The sequence below is a fragment of the Diabrotica undecimpunctata genome, chromosome 1 (assembly GCF_040954645.1).
Source record: "Diabrotica undecimpunctata isolate CICGRU chromosome 1, icDiaUnde3, whole genome shotgun sequence".
NCBI lineage: Eukaryota > Metazoa > Arthropoda > Insecta > Coleoptera > Chrysomelidae > Diabrotica > Diabrotica undecimpunctata.
In genome coordinates, this window is record NC_092803.1 from 205,808,293 (window position 1) to 205,829,564 (window position 21,272).

Here is a 21,272-nt window from a genome sequence, read left to right on the forward strand (position 1 = left end):
AAAATCTAATTTGTACCACAAACTACATATATAAATCTTCTTTCATGTTGTGACGGGTAGCTCTTTCGAGGCGACAGACTCAGTAAAACACAGGTTGAAATAAAAATAAATCTATTAATTCTAACGTATGTACAAAAATAAAAATAAAATATATTCTATATCCCCGCGTTGATCCCGCGAGAGTGAATTCCCCGGCGGACGTCTGTAAAAGAAAAATTATTATTATTAACAGAAAATAAAATACGCGAATTTGATCGCACACAGACTTATACTCGCTTTCACCTCAGTCCAGCGGAAGCGCCAAACGCTCTCGCAATCAAAATATTCGATTGTGCAGATCCACGATCTGATCCATGCACATCTGAGTCAGAATTAACGGTAACGTTCAATCCACTATACCCACGAGTTCCGCTTGATTAAGGGCAGAGCATAATCCTCACTGCGGAAATCTTTCTGTCCGGGTTGGCTCGCAGATTCAATGCACTAGCGAGCCAGGGAGCCTAGAGCGTTAGCCACAAGACTCCTTTAACTCCGCCAGCCGCTCGCTTTAAATAGCCGCTCCGGACCCCACCTCGTCGTCTTGTCGTGGAAATGGATGCGTGATTATCGACACTCCCACGGTTCGAACTGTTGAACGCTGTTGCTGTAAGACGTTCAGCACATCGTTACAATGTTAGTATGTTATTAATATTATAACCTTCGTTTGTTTTAATATGTATTTTCCATTGTTGTCGTCTGTAACCTCAGTGTTTCAGACGACATTAAATAAATAAATAAATAAATATATCTTTCTGGTTTACGTACACTGTTGTCTTGCTAGGAAATTGTTTTATTTTCCTTTGAATAAATCCGCGTTTTGTCCAAAAAACAAATTCTCTGTGATGCACACTATTAAGATTTTCGATTTTCCATATATTTACTCAGGAATTTGGCTCTTAAAACGGAAATACTGGATCGATTATTGTCTTTTTCATATTTAAATCCCAATTCAATGAGAGATCACGTAGAAAAAGCAAGTAGACTGGCAGGATGCCTTAATAACACTAAATGGCGAAACAGACACATTAACACTGAGAGATGAAATCAAGAATTTATAAAGACAGTTAAGACCAATCATGACATATGCCTCAAAAACAAGACTTGACACAGCCATAACACAAAGGCTACTGGAAACGGCTTACATGAGAGTACTGAGAAGAATTACAGGAAATATGCTGAGAGATCGAGATTTTTTTTAATTCTGGAAAATCTAATTCGGAAATGTGTTGCAATTGTCACGCTATAGTGTAAGAAATATAGTCAGAAGATACAAAACTACAGGTTCGGTCGTCACAAAATCTAGAAGAAGCAGATCGAAGGACATTAAGATGCATTATAGTGAAAAATCCACGAGCAAATAATATGGAGTTAAGCATTTTATGGAATGACGTTATGGAACGACGTTATTGGAAGACACGTTTCTGGATCAACATGTCTCCGAGATGCCAACAAATTAGGATTTGGAACCCTTGTTGGTATTTCACCTTGCTGTTCTGTCATAATTAATGACCTCAAGGTTTGTACTGTCTTTTACGTTGGTGACGTGTTTGTCTTAATAAAACACCATTTTACCGGCAGCATTCAAGAAGCCAGGAGTGGTAATTTCATTATACATTAAATTATTCAATTTCAATATTAATCAATATAATAATGCTACGTAAAGTTAAAATTAAATCATAACTATTGCTGTATTGTTGGAAGTGCTTCTATGATTTTCTTAGTTCTTCACTCTCTTTTTTAATGTTTTTTTTTTTTACTTATACCTACATTTTTATATAAAAAAACAAAACCACATGTTCTTTTTGCTGTGCTTAGTTTGAACAAATTGTTAACTTATTTAGTTCAATTTATTGTTTATACATCATAATCGTATAATGTCCATTTACTTAAGTGTCTTTACAACTTTAATATCACTGACTGCTACATATCTTTTTAAGGTAACACATGTAACAACTTTTCCATGCTTGTGTGGTTTTTTCATATTGTTCTCTTTAGATGAACTGATGATGCTTTCTGATTAAGAAAGCGAAACGTCTTCAATAAATAGATGAAGTAGCCATCAACTTTGTCTTTTTTGTCCACCTTTTGACCGAAAAAAACCCACCACTCTTCTGATTGATCCTTAATTTATATTGGATTGACGGTCGTACTCCTTTTCTCGATATATATATATATATATATATATATATATATATATATATATATATATATATATATATATATATGTTCGGAAAGATTTCCGCGGTTAGTACAATTAAACCTAGAGCTAAGATTAATACTATTATAAAAATTAATATTAAACTCACCAGTCTTCCGGGTTGAACCGCGTCGATATATATTATATATATAGAAAAGAAATTTAATCTTTGCAGATAAGTTAAATAGTAAACTCTTAAATATTATATATATATATATATATATATATATATATATATATATATATATTTTAATTACATTATAAGGAATGTCAACAAGGAGTACCTACTTCTGCTCGGGGGTCTTTCAGAGCAATGCACACACACAAGACTAGACCACGGAAAGATAGGTAGACAAATGGGATAAACACAGGTATTAATAGTTCACAATTTTAATTTTATATTAAGTATGTGTTTAATTAGGATCTCATATACACGTTCGTCTAAACTAGATAATATTGTTTTTAGATTAAAAGGTCTTGTAATATTGGTTTCTCTATATACTTGATTCATAAATTGATTTATTTCTATTATCTTTAGTCTACAGTTTAGTATCATGTGTTCTGCAGATCCTAACTCACCACATTCACAAAGATTACTAAAATATCACTAAGACCTATTTTAAATTTGTGTTCTGGAACTAGGCAATGTCCAAATCTAAGTCTGCATATGTATGAAACAACGATTTTTTCGCCGTGGTAATGATTTAGCTGAAATATTTAATTGTATGTTTTTGTAGAATAGCCCTTTAGTTGAGTTGTTATACCATTGTTGCCAGGTTTTGGTTTTATTGCTGGTAATATTAGCGTAAACATCATTTAATGTTAATTTATATTCACTTTCATTTTCTTGTTCGGTGGCCTTCTTAGCTAAAGTATCTACTATTTCATTGTGTTTAAGATTAGAGTGAGCTTTTACCCAACAAAATGATATTTGTTTGCCCTTAGCCTTAAGTGCGGTACCTATATGCTTTAATATATTTTTTTTTCATGCGTTTTTTTTAAATTTATTATTATTCTGTTTAATCAATAGTTTTCATTTCGTTATAAAATATTTCTTTAATTAGGAAATTCAAAAATGTTGTTCTATGCATTAAAACTTTACGCTGCGCTTTAATTTTAATTTTTTCTAATAATCCAAGGTCTTCTTCCAATTTTTTGCCACATTAAAGGTTTCATGGGATATACATTATAGTTGAATTATTATTTTATACATCTGCGTTTTCGATTTTCTATTCAGTAATTTATTTTTTTAGCTGTTTTTTATTCTCGTGGTAAACCTTATCCATTGTAATTATTTTTGATCTGATTTCTCTTTTTCTCTCTTTTTTTGTTTTTTTTTTGTGTAAGATCTCATCTGGAGAAAAATATAATACCGACGTTTGCAGATGACAAAGCTATGTATATTATCGTATTATCAATTGGACAAAATCATGAAGAAGCTGTACGAAACTACAAATTTCAGTACCTAGATAAAATATGAGATTGGACAAAAAATCAATATCCAAATTTTATACCCATCAACAATAAACATAGAAATGACTTGTTTAAAAAGACTAAGGAACCATACCATCGTTCAAAATAAATCAAACAAAAAGTGTTAACAAATATTATATTATAATCCTAATTTAATTATGTAATTGGTAATGTGTGGTGCCACCTATGATCAATAATTTTAACGATAAAAATTTCGAGCAACAGCAAAAAGTAAAAATCAGAAGATTTCTACTACTTGTTAGAAACCAAAATTCAGATTATCGCCCAAATCTGTGCCTTCTACGATTTTCAAAGCAAACAAACGATGAATAAAGCTTGACTGTCTTTTCTATTATTATAAATTTTGATTTTCCTGAATTGAGAAAACCTCAAGAAAATTCCATCCATACAACATACAATAGTTAATATCCAGTTGACAGTGACATATGACACTTGGTAATGGAAGTTAGACTGTGCTATACAGACTGAAATACTAAACCGTAAACAAATATTATAATGGAAGAGGAATTAGATTTCCAGAAAATTTGTAGAGTATGTTTAAATGAAGGAGTAATGATGTCAATTTTCAAAGTAAACATTTCCAAAAAATTAATGGCCTGTGCCTCAATCCAGGTAAGGACACTAAGGCCAATATGCTTAGACTACTTTCATTCATATTGTTAAATGCAAATCAACAAGAAAATTTTGAATAACATTTATTTAAAAAAAAAGTAACTGATTTTCAATTATTATAGTTTTATGCTTATTTGTTTTGTAAAGTGAATTTAACAGTTAATTTATTTATGTATTAAAGGTTTGGCAATATGATGGCCTGCCCACCCAGATTTGCCAAAAGTGCTCAGCCAAATTACACATATCCTTCCAGTTCAAAAAATTATGTGAAAAATCAGACGGTAAATTACGCCAGCAGCTAAATAAAATCAATGAGAGACAAGCACAACAACAGCAGCAACAACAACAACTACAACAACAAAATCCTCCAATCCAAACTGTTGAAAAGCAATCTACCCCGAACTTACCTCAATATACTCAGCCCATACCAGAAAATAGTTGCGTTTTTATTGAATGCAATCCCATTATTGATAGTATTGGCCATGAAAACAATTTTATTCCTCCTAGTCAACCTGAACAACAGATCTCGCAGTTAGACTACAATCAGCTCAGTGGCTACAATGTAGATAGTGTTGGGAATGTACAAGTATATAATGGAAGTTATAATATGCCCTTGGAACATACTGGGGTTTTGCATAATCAAGAAATTCAGTCATTGCAGGTGAGCTAAAACCATTATTTAAATTACTTATTTTTATTTGAACCCCCTACTTTTATGTAGATATTACAGTTTCACAGTTTAGAGATCCTTCACAAGTTTTAATGAATAATTGAGAACACCTTGTGAAAATTTTCATTTCCAAATTGAATATATTGTATATTCAGTCCTAATACATTTTATTGTTTGTTTAGTATTGTATCTACAAGAAAAAAGTGTCTACTTGAATATTTCTGAAGAATTATTAAGTAAACTTCAAATTCTGTCACATTTACTTATATTATTATTTTAAAGTAGAAAATATATGTGAAATAATCATTAATAAAAGTCTACAGGGTCTTTTCTACCAGAATTTTGGTTAGTTTAGGATTTGAATACAACTTTTTTATGTTTGACCCTTTTAGTCTGTATCAGTGATTACTATGAATGCATACTGGCTTTCTTATTAGCACAAACTTCTTTACAGCTGGATCCTCAACCACAACAATCTCAAATTCAATACTTAAATCCACCGCAAAACCACCAACAGCTCACTAACCTTTCAAATAGTACCATCAATGTTAAAGATGAGGAGGAAAAAGCAAAAGTAAATCAGTCTCCCACCCCTGTAGATACCAGCAAGCAGTGCCCTACTTGTAATAAAGTATTTTCAACGCTGACCAAATTGACCAGACATATGAAGACCCATGCTTCAGACTTGCCTTATAAATGTAAAATTTGCAATAAAGGTAAGGAAGTGAACATATTTGTCATGAAGCTGAAATGTTTCATATTTTTAAAATTATTTGTGAGTTTATTCACCTATTATATTGTAGAAAACATATGTACAGCCTGAAAAATGGAAGATTACCCATGAAGGATCATATCAATCACTTATTTTGTATTTGCTACAAAATAAGTGATTGATATGATCGTTTATGGGTAATCTTTCATTTTTCCGACTGTAATCATGTTAATTGACTAATGTAACACTTTAAATCTAGTTACCTATTATAAATTCTAATTAAAAAGTTGGATAACTACTATTCAAGTCATTGGACAGGAAACAAGCAAAATATTTCTTTACTTCCAAATATTATAATGTTCTCTACTGTATAGGGTGTCCAACTAAGAATGGCTTTCAACTATACCTAGAGAATTAAATCAGGTCTACTGAATAGATGACTTTTAACTAATAGAACCCAGATACAGGCCTGGAGTACCCTGCAAGTGATCATCTGCAACAATAAAAGGATTGGATCAAGCGCTGTTCAAGCCAAACAATTGTTTGATCAAAGACTAATTATTGAAGATAAAGGTCTGGAAAAAATCAGCAATTGTCCTGAAAATCATCAAAAAAGTCCAGGATATTGTTTTGGATGATCATAAATTGAAAGTTACATGATGAAGATATCACAAGAAACTGTTTTTACAATTTTAACTGAAGTGTGGTGATGAAAAGAGTGTGTAGTGGGTACAGTTTTTGCTCCTAGTGGTTTAAAAATGAGTGAAACATTCAGAGCTGTTTTAGCACAATTAATGTGAGTTTTTGTGCCAATATGCAGTTGTGAATTAAACCTCTATCCACTCTCATGACAATATCCACTACTTCACTCAGAAGTCAATACTAGATAAGTTTGAAGGAAGAACTTGCAAACAAATCTTTAACAGAGTTGGGTAAGTATGTGTAAAATAAAAATTTACAATTACAAAGTACTTAAAAAAAAAGAACAATTTACAAAGTACATGTTTGAAAAATAAGGAATTATATTGATCTAATTACAGTAACATGAAGAATGGTAATTATTTAGTACACTTATAATGACTTTTCAGAATTACTTTTATGAAAAAGTATTAATAAATTGTGACAAAATTGGCTAATTGTCAAAAAAGTAACATTGAAATCAGTGGATCAACCTAAAATGAAATTATTTTGATTCTAATATTGTCTAAAAATTTGTTTTTTGATTTTTATTAGTTAGGTCCGAGACTAATTGAGTAAAACAGAAATTTACGTTTTGTAGGATTTGCTCACAGCGGTAATTTTAAGATCCATCTAAGAATGCACACAGGGGAAAGGCCTTTCAGGTGCGTGGTATGTGATAAAGGCTGCAGGCAGGCCCAAGATTTAGAAAAGCATATGAGAACACACACAGGTAATGTAATAAAAAAAATTGATTCATAATATCCTAAAAACCAGTCAAAAATAGAATAAAAATGATTATTGTTTAATTTAAGGATGTTGAGAGCATACTGTACTGAGTGATATTTTAAGTTGTTTTTAACTTTATCTGTAAGCTAAACATTTTTTGTCCCATTTTTTTTTTTCAATAGAGGTTGATAGGTATCATGGAAGTCTTGGCTTCAAAAGTTATACCCAAAATGTTCTTAGCCGATTTATTTGCCTTCTTTTTACACGGCAATTGTGGTTTAATGTGGTTTTCTCCAGAGCTTAAAAAACAATAATAAAAAAAAGAAAATGCATAAAAAATATCGAAAATCTCAATTACTTACTGACTAAGATGAGTTTTCTTTATTGCGAGCTAACTGTAAACAACTGAAAGAACAATTCTATCTTGATTATGTTACTCTAACTGAATCCCCCCTGAAAGATAATGTTAAAAATTTCTGGAAATTTGTTAACAGTATAAAAAAAACAGGAATAATATTCCTTCTGTTATGCACTATAATAATATTTCTAGCTCTTATGGCATGGAGATTGTCAATTTATTTGCTGATTTCTTTTCCAAAACGTATAGTGATAAAGATTTTGATTTGCAGGATGAAACTTTTTTAACATGAGATATCAACCTATCACAATTTAGCATTTCTATTTCGTCTATAAATGAAAAACTTTCCATTTTGGAAGAATAGCAACAAGGGGCCAGGTCCAGATGGTTTTCCACCTTCTTTTCTTAAATACTTTAGCTTTTTACTTTCTAGACATCTTTTTCACATTTTTAACCTGTCATTAAAGACAGGGATGTTCCAGGTCTACTATAAAACTAGCTTTATTACCCCAATACTAAAATCTGGAGATAATTCTCAAGTGAACAATTATCGGCCTATTAGCATTCTAAGTTGTATTCCCAAAGTTTTTGAGAGCCTTGTCTGTAACTATTAGTCGGCAACTTTAAAAAGTGCTGACTGCTGTTTTATCAACCAGCAATTTGGATTTCTCTCTAGCCGCTCCACTGAACTTAATTTATTGACATTTACTGATTTCCTTATAGGATCTCTTGAAGGTGGCTTTCAGGTTCATGTTGTATATACTGACTTTACAAGTGTGTTTGACCAGGTAAATAACAAGATTTTAATCAATAAGTTGAGGAGTCTGGGTATCCAGGGTGAACTTTTAGAATGGTTGTTATCCTACCTAACTGAAAGAATACAAATAATATGTTTTCAGGGTTTTCAATCTTTTGAGATTAAGGTACTTTCAGGAGTACCACAAGGATCACACCTAGGACATCTATTCAATAATTATGTTAATGACATTGCCTCCTGTTTTCTCTTTGCTTCTTTCCTATTGTTTGCTGACGATTTAAAATTATACTTGAAAATTGAGAATGATGATGACTATCAAAAACTACAGTCTGATCTGGATCGGTTGAGCTCTTGGTGTGACAGCAACTGAATGGAACTTAATGGTAAAAAGTGTCATTTAATGGTTTTTGGTCGGAATAAAACTCCTACAAATCATATCTATACTATTAATAGTTGCCCTTTAGACTCTGTATCTCAGATAAAAGACCTAGGTGTTGTGCTCAATTCCAGATTATCCTACATCCCCCATATCTCATCTCATTCTGTCTCAAAATCACTTCAACTTTTAGGGTTTATCAAATGTGCTAAAGACTTTCAAAATATTCCATCCATAAAAATTTTGTATTGTTCACTTGTGAGACCCCACCTAGATTACTGTTCATGTGTTTGGTCTCCTCACTATAACACCCATATTCAAGCTATTGAGAGAGTTCAACACAAATTCTTAAGATTTGTTGCATTTAAACAAAACCAGAGGATTGAAGAAATTAACTATTCAAATATGGAAAGGTCCCTCAACATAACTTCTCTCCAAATCCGATGTATGCAGAAAGATCTCACTATGTTTTATAGTATACTGCACTCTATTATTTTCGGTCCTCAACTATTAGAAAAAATTAATCTCCATGTTCCCAGTAGACAAACAAGGCTAAATCAACCCTTTTATGTTAGACCCCATCGCACAAACTACGGACATAATTCCTTCACGTCTAGAACACCAAGGTTTGCTAATCAATATTCCCAAAGGTTGGATTGTTATAGTATTCCAACAGAATTTAAAGCTCAGCTTAAGAACTGTGTGTGATGCCCTTGTGTTCTGTACATTCTTTGTTAATGTTTGTTATTTACTGTTCCTACTTTTATTTTTTTTATGATTAAATTTAATTTATGTAGATTACGTTAAGAATCTTCTGTAATTTATCAATAATGTTTACATTTTATTGTAATGGGGCGATTGCCTGTTGATAAATAAATAAATTAATCAATTAATCTGTATAATATAATACTCTACCACTTTTTTTTATTAATAACCACTTTCAGCTATCTATTCCCAAATTTTCATCCTTGATATATATATATATATATATATATATATATATATATATATATATATATATATATATATATATATATATATATATATATTGGTTTTGGCAAAATTTTGTATTCATTGATCAGGCTATCGTGACATACAAAAAATGTGCAGGCACACCAAACATTTTAATACCGATTCTGGTCTATGTCTTTTTCTTAATTATAAAAATATTTATTTTAGGAGAGCGCCCACACAAATGTGCAATGTGCCCGAAAGCGTTTTCAACCAGATCGAACTTGATAGCTCACATTCGAATCCACACAGGCGAGCGACCGTACGTGTGCTGCGTCTGTCAGAAATCATTTTGCCAATCAAACGAACTCACGAAGCACATGCGAACGCACACAGGAGAAAAATCCCACATATGTGATATTTGCAATAAAGGTATAGCCTTTTCAATCACGTTTAGTTTGTTTTTAGCAAGATTCTGTATTTGTTGTAGGTTTTAATGGTTCGAGTACACTGATAGTTCATCGTAGATCCCACACAGGGGAACGCCCCTACGTTTGCCTGGTGTGCAACAAAGCTTTTACACAAAATAGTTGTCTAGCGACCCACATGAAGCGTCACAATACCAACTCACAATGTGATAATAACGTAAACACCAATTCAACACGAGAGCAAGATACCAGCAGTAATCCTAAAGAAACTTTCACTTGTACCTTTTGTAGTAGTAGTTTTGAATCGTCTACGGAATATAATGAGCATCTCAAAACGCATTCTACAGCGAGCGAGGAAAGCTAACATTTGTAGTTGTTTAGGTGTTGAGGCTGCCATTATATAAAAAACGATCGATAATTTCAGGTTTCTTTCTTTCTCGAAGTTTGTAAACCAGTAGAATGAACTCTGAATTGCAAATTTTATGAACCATCGAAATCGGATTCTCGAAAATCTAACAATATGAGCTGTGTTGTGAGTTTTGTCATTATTTATTTGAGTAAAGCGTTCCTAGTTTCAGTTAATCTTATTTTAGGTAAATAAATCTTCTGAACTTATGCTTACAATTATTGTAGTAGTTCCTTTGAATATATCACTGAGATAAGTGTCTTATTAGTCTCTAATAAGACAATTTTTGACAAAATTTGAACTTATTCATCAAATTTTTTTCTCAAATATCTCTCTAACGATGCGAAATGCATTTTTTTGTTACAATTTGTATTGGGTCTCAAGTACACACCCCATTTCCCATAATTACTTCTTTAGTTAATAATAGCGCCATCTATGTGGCAGTTTGTGTACTCATTTTGTAATTATGTATCCAGTTCTGAACAATAACAAGGAATACTAAGCTGAGGTTGGTCAATACCCTTATTTTTCCCATTGATACATACGCAGCTGAAACATGGACACTCAAAAAAATCGATAGGAATAAGAACGAAACCTTCGAAATGTGGGTATGTAGAAGAATTCTACGCGTGTCCTGGACAGAACATAGAACCAACCTGTCAATTCTGGAAGAGCTTCATGTAAAAGATAGGCTATTAAAAAAGTAAAACGAGCATACCTAATTTATTTTGGTCACATAGCTGGAAGAACCATGGAACTATTGGTAGTAGAAGGAAAGGTAGTAGGCGAAAGGAAGATCTCAATACGATGGGCAGACCAAATGAAAACTCTGGTGGGAAAATGCCTACTGAAGCCGTCCGTATGACACTGGATCGCAGCCAATGGAGGCAGAAAGCCAATAATATTTATAGTGTCACCACGCCCTGATAAGGGCTCAAAGAATGAGGAGGAGGATCCAGTTCTGTGTCATTTTTCTGAAATCATGCTATCCTGTGAGTATTTGTAAAGTTATAAAAAACCCGAAAAAAATATGGCATAGTCTTCTGAAATCGTCTATAAACATTTTTATAATTAAATTAATAATTCGCAGGACTTCATCAATGAGTTATTACTCTCAGCTTACACAAAGGAAAGACAAGACGATCAAACGGAGTTAGTAGATGGCCTACTTATGTTCTGGACCGGATATGACATCATATTTAACTAGTAATGGTGTACAGTGACCAAGTGGATGATGAAGGAGTTGCGCAAATGAAGAATTTTGGATGATGGTGACTAAAAAAGCAAATAATCCATTACCGAAGGTTTCTAAAAGACTAGCAGGTTGTGTTGAGGCGGGTTTTGTCAACTGTGGTGGAGCAGAGTTGGCCAAAATTATGAGTTTGTTCTGGTAATTAGAGGAATTAGTCAATGACGCAAGGTTTTCACTACTGATTTCTTCGCTAACAATCGTCTATCATTTTTAATTTTGACACTTCAATCCTCCAATTGACAAAAAATATCTACCTACTGCCAACATCAATATCTTACCTGCTGAGAGTCTTCCAATTATTGATTATTTGTTTTTTCAATACCTATGATGTACCAAAATTGTACATTTTGGTTACTTTCTGAACATACAAGCCACTTTCTACCGTGTCGGAAGTCCCTCTGGTATGCTAGAATCTTTCAATCATTGAATATTTACTTTAGCTACTGCATATCAAAATTCTTCATTTCTCTCACTCATTGACCATCTAGTTTACTGTTATACATCTTATCAATATTTTATGACTGTCACTTCCGGCGAAAACATAAAATAGAGAGCTAATTGAGTTAGCTCAATATTATAAGGGTAATGAATATGAAATTTTTTTGTATTTTCGCGGCAGCTATATATCAATTTTGTAGCCTGTATTAAACGTTTCTACAGATTTGTATAAAGTTCTTATATAAGATGTTTAATTTAGTTCTTTTAATTTATTAATAAAATTAATTCAGTTTTTGTCAGTGAAAACCAACAAAAAAACGTAAAATGTACCTCATTATCTCTTCCCTCTCCGCAAAAATCAAGTGCAGAAACAAAAATTGAAAAACCAATCAAAAAGCCAAAACAAAGACCTCCGGTTGTAGTAGAAAGCAAGCCTGAGCAAGCTTCTGACTGAGGCTGGTATTAACTTCACTATGAAAATCATAAACAGTGAAGTTATAAAAATTAATACAGCCAATAGCGATCATTACAGAGCTTTAATAGAGAAATTAAATACGAGAACCTTTCGTAGCACACTTATGAAAATAAGCAATTAGAGTTGTTGTTAAGAAATTACATCACACATGGCAACCAGAGGAAATAGGTAAAGACCTACAAAAACGACAATATAAAGCCATTAAAGCTGAAAATAAATTCAAATGGAAAACTAAAAAACCACTAGATATGTTCATCCTAACATTTAGACAGGATGAAGATATAAATAAAATTTACGGCATAACAAACATACTTAGTACGAGAGTTGAAATCGAGCCATTAAGGAGTTCCAGATTAGTCCCGCAATGTAAAAGATGCCAGGCTTATGGAAATACTGTAAAAAAGAGCCAAGATGCTTAAAATGTATTGGCAAACACCTTACTAAAGATTGCCAAAAACCACCAGAAGTTAAACCAAAATGTGTTCATTGTGGAAAAAACCATCCTGCAAACTACTGAGCATGTTATGTAGCTAAAAAATTATAAACAATGAGAAACCAGAGAACAAAGACAATGTTATAAAAATGCAATATAGGGTTATTGAAAGCGAAAAAATTAAAAACTGTAGAAGTTAGTGGAAATAAAAGTTACAGCGATGTAACAAAGAATGCAAGGAGACATGCACTATAGCAAGAAGAAAAAGAAACTGATATTACATTAAAAATGATATTGAAAAAGCTCACCAAGATTGATGACAAAATAACTCAAATGGATATCAGAGTTACCCGACTAGAGCATAGCGCTAAAGGAGCTTTTCGAAAATCAGAAATGGCTAAGGACCTCCGAATAATGGCGTGGAATGCAAATGGACTGTTACATCAGATAGAGTTGCAAGCAGTACTAGACATTGAGAAAATTGATCTGTCTCGTTTCTGAAACACATTTCATTACTGTACACCCAGATAATGCAGCTAAAGGAGGAAGCGCTATCATAATTAAAGATAACATCTTGCATCATGAGGAATTAAAATATGCAACTGAGCACATACCAGCTACAACAGTAAGTAGATAGTCTATACAGATCTGAGCTCATCCCCTAAATCGCAACCCCCGGTCGTAAGTTCCAAACGGCTTAACGTAGGATGACGTACGAGGGCTCTTTGGAAAGGGGATGAAAAATGGGGTTGAACGCAGTATGTGCCGTGCGCATCGGAGCATGCCAAAAGGTCATTACGTCATATCTTTGTTTCTATTGGTCCGATCGTGACGTACTAGGGCTCGTTGGAACGGGGAGGAGACGGGGAATACTTTGACACAAAAAAACAAAGATGGCAGCATTGCCAAATGGGCGCTAAAACGTATCTTCGTTGCTATTGACCTGATTTTGACCTATGAGGTGTCAAATGAAAGCGTTGGTGACACAGAATCCATGTCAACGTTCAGTATGAATATTATTCTTCTTCTTTTCCGTACAGTGCCTAAGAAACGACCGTTTGGAACTTACGACCGGGGGTTGCGATTTAGGGGATGAGCTCAGATCTGTATAGACTATCTACTACAGTATGTGTGATGATGAAAACATACCGTAAATATAAGTTTAATATATTGTCCTCCTAGACACTCCATTAAAAGAGAACAATATAAAGAGTTTATGAACACTTTAGGAAAAAGATACATCATCGGTGGCGACTTTAATGCACAGAATACCCACTGGGGCTCTAGGCTAACTACAACTAAAGGAAAAGAACTATTGTCAGCTGTTAAGGAACAAAAAGGTGAAGTAATATCTACTGGACTACCGATAGGAACAAAATTCCAGACCTGATAGATTTCTTTATTTACTAAAATATCTTGGCCAACTATCTGGATATCAATCCACGGCTGGAACATGAACTCTGATCACTCACCTATAATTTTAACTATGAGTAATACAGTGATCAAAAAAGAGTTCGATCCAATATTGACTAATATAAAAACTGACTGGGATAACTTCAAAATAAACCTTGAACACAAAATTAATCTTGCTGCGCCATTGGGAAACACAAGGCAACTTGATGACGAATTAGAAGTTTTTATAAAAAATATCCAACAGGTAGCTTGGGAAAATACTCCCACAGTAACTAGAACAAAAGGGAACAACTATCCAAAAGAAACCAGAGAACTCATAATAGAAAAAAATGATAGCAATAAAAAGGAAGAATCAATCATTGATTCCTTTTTAAGTAATTTAACAGCTGACCAGAACACAGATTATTCGTTATGGAAGGCAACAAAAAGAATGAAGAGACCAATTATTCATTCTCCTCCTATCAAGTTGGAAAACGGCAACATCATTTAGAGAAGTTATTAACAGAGAAATTATTAAGAAATCTACCAAGAAATGCCATAGTTAAGTTGACACACCTAATAAATGCTGCTTTTAGATTGGGATATGTTCCCAGACTCTGGAAAGTAGCCGAAGTCATTTTGATCGCCTCCGGGTGATCCAACCAGGTAAACTTCCTAATGAAGTGACATCCTATAGACCAGTATCACTCCTTCCGGTGATGTCAAAACTATTTGAAAAACTTCTATTGCAAAGATTAAAACCAAAAATAGAAAGAAAAAATCTTATACCAAATCATCAATTTGGCTTCAGAAATAAACATTCCACTATAGATCAAGTTCACAGAATAACGAATATAATAGAAAAAACATTAGAAGAAAAGAAAGTCTGCTCTACAATCTTCTTGGACGTCGCAGAGGCGTTTGATAAAGTCTGGTATGAGGGTTCACTAAGAATGTTCATGCCTAAACAGTATTCAGAAATCTTAGAATCATACATTGCTAATAGATATTTCAGAGTAAAACAAGAAGTATACACCGATTTAAGGGAGATCAAAGCTGCCGTGTCACAAGGCATAGTGCAGTGTTTTACATACCTTACGAAAGATGCAAGTAAATTAGGACGTATAAACAAAGAAAAAACAATATGTTGTTTGCTAAAAATGCTCAAAATGTTTTAAAAATGGAGAATCCAAATTAACAATTATACCTTTGAGCAAGTCGAAGAATTCACATCTTGGATTGCTAGTAAACAAACACGACGAACGACGCAATAAAAAGACTCATAGCAATAGCAAACAGAACTATGATTTTCAGAAACATCTGAAAAATAAAAACTTAAAATATGCAGTAAATACAGTAAAGGCTTATAAAATAAAAAAATGCAGGTAGGTAAATAATCATAACTTTATTAAAAACCTTTAAAATCACAATTATTGGAACAACGCCTTTAGACTCGAGTGGTCCATTCTGAACAGTTTCCATTCTTCACTCTCTGACAGATCGACAGCTCCCATTCGTTTGTAAAAACTAATTGCGGGATTCCAGGCTAGTACGTGGAAATCCACCCTTTTATATCCCGAATCCAAAGCTGTCTTCATCACGGCTAAAAATAGCTTCTTTCCTATTCCTTGTATCCTACAAAGAAATATGTTATTATATTTAGAAGAATACTTAAGTTCTCATTGCTTAGTTAATTTAATTTCTGTAAGCATAACCATAACACTTTAGAACTATCACATGCGATTTTATCGCTTATCGTACATTCAAAGAATAGAATTGAACGCATATAGAACACAGCCACCTAAAGCTTACAAGCCGTGAAATAAAAATGGCAACGCCGCATCAGCTGTTAGAAGTAGTCCGACTGTAAAGAGCCCAACAAAATAATAAATAAAAGAGGAACATCATAATATTCGCTATAAAGTTAGAATTAAGTAAAAAAATCGTACAAAATAGTCTGATAAGGTACATATATATATATCACATCTATTAAAACTGCAAAACATTGAATACAATGAGGTGTAATATTAATAGAATTTAAAAGTAATACAAGTGCATTCAGCTTACATTATTTACATAATTTATGTTAAAAAAAAAAGAAAATAATCTTTTAATATTTTTGTAAACAACTTGCAGTTTATTGAATTCTAGTATCCCTTGAGCGAATATTATATTTATTAAGAGTGGCTTAAAAAAATGTTATTGAAATTCCAGGTATTTATTTTTTTAAAGTTGAAAGCTTGCGATTTTTAGATAAACTTTTAGTTAGTTTCTTTGTCATAATTTCATTATTCTTGTTTTTTGTGAAGTTATTTAACAAAGTATTGGAGAAAATCACAGAAATTTTAAAATATAGTTCTCTAACAGCTGTTCCACAAACATCTGTTTATTTCCTTCACATAAACAGATACAAGTAATTCCTTCGTAATGTTAATGTTTGAAATAACTTTTATACACTCATCACTGCACTGATTGTCAATATTTAATAAATAAAAACAAATCCTTTCTTCTACAACTTTTATTTGCCAGTTTTTTAACTCAACCCTCTCGCTAACACTTTTTAAAAATTTCTTGAAATCCATGATGTCTTTGTTTTCGAGTTCTTTTATATTATTTTCTTTCCGGAGACTTATTTCTGCTCGTCTAGTTTCAGGATTTTTTCTTGTTGGTGGTTTTGGGTTAGATAAATATGACGGTTGGTTTTCAAAAATTCTTGGTATCGCATTCTCTTTCAACTTGGGAAAAACCAAATTTCGTTGAAGAACCGTACCATTTTTATCAATGAATGACTCACTTTCAATAATATCTTTTGCATCAAAATGTTTTTTACATACTACCGAACTAGAAGTTACTGTGAAATCTTCACGGTTAATAGATCTAACCCACTGAGTACGAAGGTGATCGTTTTTGGGAAAAGAGAATGTACTTTGGGCCTTTTCATACTTTAAAGTAGTTGCATAATTTGATTTGCAATTTGGTACACTGCAGTGTCTCGGCATCTGTAATTAAAAAAATATGTTAGAATATCATATTACTACTCCCTGTACCAATAAATTAACATCGACTTGGGGTTTGGAATTACTAAAGCAGTGTCTGAATTTGTGAATGTAACAGTTTGTACGTATTATTTGTCTGAATAATATATATCTAAATGCTTCATACAATTATTACAATATACGTAAAAAATACATACCTTTTTTTTAATCGAATAATTTACCAATAATACAAGAAATACAAACAAAATTAGCATAATCTCTCCAAGTAAACACAGGGCTATCGGACTACCTCCAACGTTGCCAATTTTCTCACTTCACGGCTTGTAAGCTTTAGGTGGCTGTGGTTATACACATGTTATAAAAAAGAACCAGAGGTTGATCAAGATTTTAGTTCCTTATTTGTACCACTAGGGAGCGGTCATGTCAGCGCTATTACTGCTTCTAAAATATAAAACAGTGGGACAACGGGCAACAAATAATGTAATTTTAGATATTTTTATATGTAGATGCCCCGTGGTCGTAGAATAGCATTAAATTTTTGTGTTTTATAAAATTTTTTGAAGAAAAAGTATTATTTTAACTTTTAATAAATGAATCTGTTTAGAAAAATATTATAATTCAAATTTTAAATTTAAATATGTATAAATGTACAAATAATATTATTAAAACTCTCTTCTTCTAAACTATAAATAAAATTATTTAACAGTCAATCACCGGGAGAGTAAGCCCAAAAAATTATAAGGTATTTCTATCAAAAAACAATTCCTGATCTTGTTAGTACGCTAGAATTGCTTTTTAGCACATACACTATAGAATTATTTTTACAATTTGAAAATTCGAAAACGTAAAGTATAATTTCGGATTTTTAAATTAAAAAATAATTAGGTAAGTCTCAAATAACGTCTCTCTAAAACTCAACAAAGGAAGATGAGAAAAAAGGCAAAAATGGCTGCTGGGACATGGACCCAAGAAAACCAAATCAGCAACTCCCGAGGATAAAAAGAGACTTCGGGAGAATACCATCACCCCTCTCGTGACAGAGTTGCTAATAAGAAATCAAGGGGCTCTAACGAGTAAACTAGGCCATAAAGTACCGTGACAAAAGTATTCAGAATGGTGGTAACACACAGACACCATCCTGATACTCAACTAGATCGGGCTCAAGCAAATTTCATCATTAACAAACTGTAGCAAGCACTTGATGAGGTTCCTATCGGAGGTCAAAATGAATTCCAGCAGTTCCATAAAACATCGTTTAGCGAAGGGACGCTGTGGGTGAACTGTGTTAACGAGTATACAAAAATGGTTGTATGGTAAAAATGGACGACTGAAGTGGTGAAGACTATTGAGGGCCTGTAGGAGGGAGCAAACTTATACATAATTGATCCAAATAATATGCCCAAGTGTCTCATGCTCCTCACCGCGTTCACAAGAAAGGGCTTGATGAAGAAACCATGAGGACCCGTCTAAAGAGAGAAAATCAATACATTAACACAGAAGACTGATTGTGATCTCTGTTCCGCAGACTGAACGACAGTAAAGATTGGTAATAGAGGGAGGAGTTATGAAGGAGATAGTTCTCAGATCAGCATACCTCCCATATGATGATCCTGAACAACCATCAAGGGAGTTGGAACAACTAGTGAGAGATTGCATGAAAAATGAACTGCAATTAATCATTGGCTATGATAAGAATGCCTACCATCTGACCTGGGGCAGTACAAACACCAAACTATTAAAAAATAGCATGCCTTAAATGAGGCCCTGAGAAAATGAAATTTTTAGTTGGATATATTTTGAACATTTTTTAAAAATGTTTATGTTTTGTAAATTTTTGGGCAGGAAAACAGTATAATAAAAAGTTACGTGACGGTTTTTTGTAGTGTTGGAAAAAACCTATTTTTAATTCTAAGTTTTAATAAAATTTTATTTACATGTAATAAAAAAAAATAAGTACTTTAAATATTATTATCCTCTTAAGGAGTGTTTTGAAGTATAATACCCCATATTTGTTGTCCAAAATACGAATTTGTAAGCCGAAAGGTTCAGAAAAACGTTCATATACTTCACCTATAGTCAGGCTGAACATATAAATCTTCGAGAAATATGGATTTTCCTTCCCACGTAGAGTAACTATAAAAATATAAAGCGTATGCTATAATTCCCGTATCTGGTAGTTCTGCTACCAAGCAACCAAAATACGGTCTTCCATCAGTGCCAAAACCATCCTCTTCTAAAACGGTGTGGTCTATTTTAACTTGGTTTTCTAATTTTTCAAATGCAGCTAGTTCCTAAAAAGGAGTAAATTGTTTTATTATAAAAACTGCAAATTGTCTATGCTATATTTATAGCAATTTAGGTTATTTGATTGGAATAATTAGAAGTTTTCGAATCATAGATACAGGAGTTTCTAATTAAAGTAAAAATACCATTTTGGGATATTTGGACAGATTTTTTCCCCTAACTATTAACGAATAAGTTAAAAGTAAAGACGAAATGATACTAAAGATTTAAAAATTAATGAACTAGTTGATGTCAACGAAACGCACATTCCAATATCTCTCCGTTCAACGGTTTAGTATACACGTCCACATGTGACATAATTTATTTCCATTTTTTAATTTGATATATGAATTGAATAGAATTTGATTCAGTATATTATGGTAACAAATTTCAAGCCAGTTTTGTATTAGTTATTATTATATTAATCAACATTATATCTATACATAACTACTTACCTTTATTAGACCCATCACAGCCTTCATGTCCTTTTTTTCTGCTCTTCTTATGGTCGCCTCAGACTCTTTCTTTTCCGAAGACATTTTATTTGGGTAACAGTAATGGTATTCTTTTTAATTTTAATATGAGTTGTTATGTATATAAATTAGATGTCAGTATTTACTATAGACTTGATAAAGACATTTTTTACAAGATGAGGTTACCGGTCGATCTGAATCTACGTAATAACGTAATAGCATTGTTTAAATAGAACTAGTTAGCCAACGCAATGTATAAATTTGTTTGATTCTAATTGAGACAGTCACTAGATGTCACCACTCTTTCTGTCTCAATAGATTTTAATATACCATTGTTTGTTTGATATACGTTATACTAGATGGTGCTATGTGAAAAAGTTAAAGATTAAACTAAACGTCCATTTTTGATCCCCTGAATTAAATTCACCAGCGTTGCAATATTTCACTGACATAGTAGCAACAGGTTTGTTTACAAATAAAAATTTTACAAAAAACAGACCATGAATCAGTTAAGATTTTGTTTTAAATAGAGTTATTACTATCAACTAGTAAATATCGTGTCAACTAAAATTGTACATAAACGTACTGTGGCTTCTAAATCTTCCTATATCTAAATAAGTTTAAAGAATTTAAATATTTTATTTTATTTGGAAGTGTATTACAAAAATTTGGTCGGAGGTAAGTAAAACATTTTAATTCTATGTGTTTAAAACAAAAAACATTTGTATGAGAAATGAACAAATTAGGTATTTAGAAATAAATTTTAGCGGATAATACATACATTCAATAATATTTGAAAAAAGTGATTTTAAATTAAAATAATGTTACTTCCATAATAAACAAATGGTTTTTTACAGATGGCTGGAAATATTTGTTGTTATTACAATGTGGTTTATCACCATAAAAAATTCATGGTTTAAGAATGTTCAGATTTCCGACAAAAAATCTTTCGGCTTGTCAAACATGGATATTACACTCTGGTAAGTAAATAGAAACTTTTTATATTCTTTTATTTTACACCGTTTCCGTTACGTAATTAACTTAAAAAAATGTTTATTTTTTTTTCATTCATCATTTGAATTTTACGTTTTCGTTGGTATTATAATTATGATATAATAAACTT

The 21,272-nt window shown here is 32.3% G+C and overlaps 2 protein-coding genes across 2 annotated transcripts; one reads left to right on the forward strand and one right to left on the reverse strand.

Annotated features, from left to right (window-relative positions):
* The first annotated feature begins 4,153 nt into the window (after positions 1–4,153).
* Positions 4,154–12,408, forward strand: LOC140432899 (uncharacterized). Its single transcript, XM_072521058.1, has 6 exons — positions 4,154–4,342; positions 4,524–5,003; positions 5,467–5,728; positions 7,004–7,135; positions 9,802–10,005; positions 10,064–12,408. Exons 1-6 carry the CDS (start codon positions 4,226–4,228, stop codon positions 10,363–10,365), a joined length of 1,497 nt encoding a protein of 498 aa, XP_072377159.1. The 5' UTR covers positions 4,154–4,225; the 3' UTR covers positions 10,366–12,408.
* Positions 12,409–15,783: 3,375 nt separating this feature from the next.
* LOC140442215 (thialysine N-epsilon-acetyltransferase-like) lies at positions 15,784–20,382 on the reverse strand. Its single transcript, XM_072533293.1, has 3 exons — positions 20,132–20,382; positions 19,464–19,684; positions 15,784–16,032 (listed from the first exon to the last, which is right to left on the reverse strand). Exons 1-3 carry the CDS (start codon positions 20,213–20,215, stop codon positions 15,828–15,830), a joined length of 510 nt encoding a protein of 169 aa, XP_072389394.1. The 5' UTR covers positions 20,216–20,382; the 3' UTR covers positions 15,784–15,827.
* Positions 20,383–21,272: the final 890 nt, after the last annotated feature.

Excerpts from the sequence above, each read along its gene's own strand:
- LOC140432899 (XM_072521058.1), top strand. The coding sequence starts at position 4,226 with ATGGAAGAGGAATTAGATTTCCAGAAAATTTGTAGAGTATGTTTAAAT. Across the intron at positions 5,729-7,003 it reads ATGTAAAATTTGCAATAAAG|GATTTGCTCACAGCGGTAAT; the intron begins GTAAGGAAGTGA and ends TACGTTTTGTAG. Across the intron at positions 10,006-10,063 it reads ATGTGATATTTGCAATAAAG|GTTTTAATGGTTCGAGTACA; the intron begins GTATAGCCTTTT and ends TATTTGTTGTAG.
- LOC140442215 (XM_072533293.1), bottom strand. The coding sequence starts at position 20,215 with ATGTCTTCGGAAAAGAAAGAGTCTGAGGCGACCATAAGAAGAGCAGAA. Across the intron at positions 19,685-20,131 it reads CTGTGATGGGTCTAATAAAG|GAACTAGCTGCATTTGAAAA; the intron begins GTAAGTAGTTAT and ends ACTCCTTTTTAG. Across the intron at positions 16,033-19,463 it reads TATGTTCAGCCTGACTATAG|GATACAAGGAATAGGAAAGA; the intron begins GTGAAGTATATG and ends ATTTCTTTGTAG.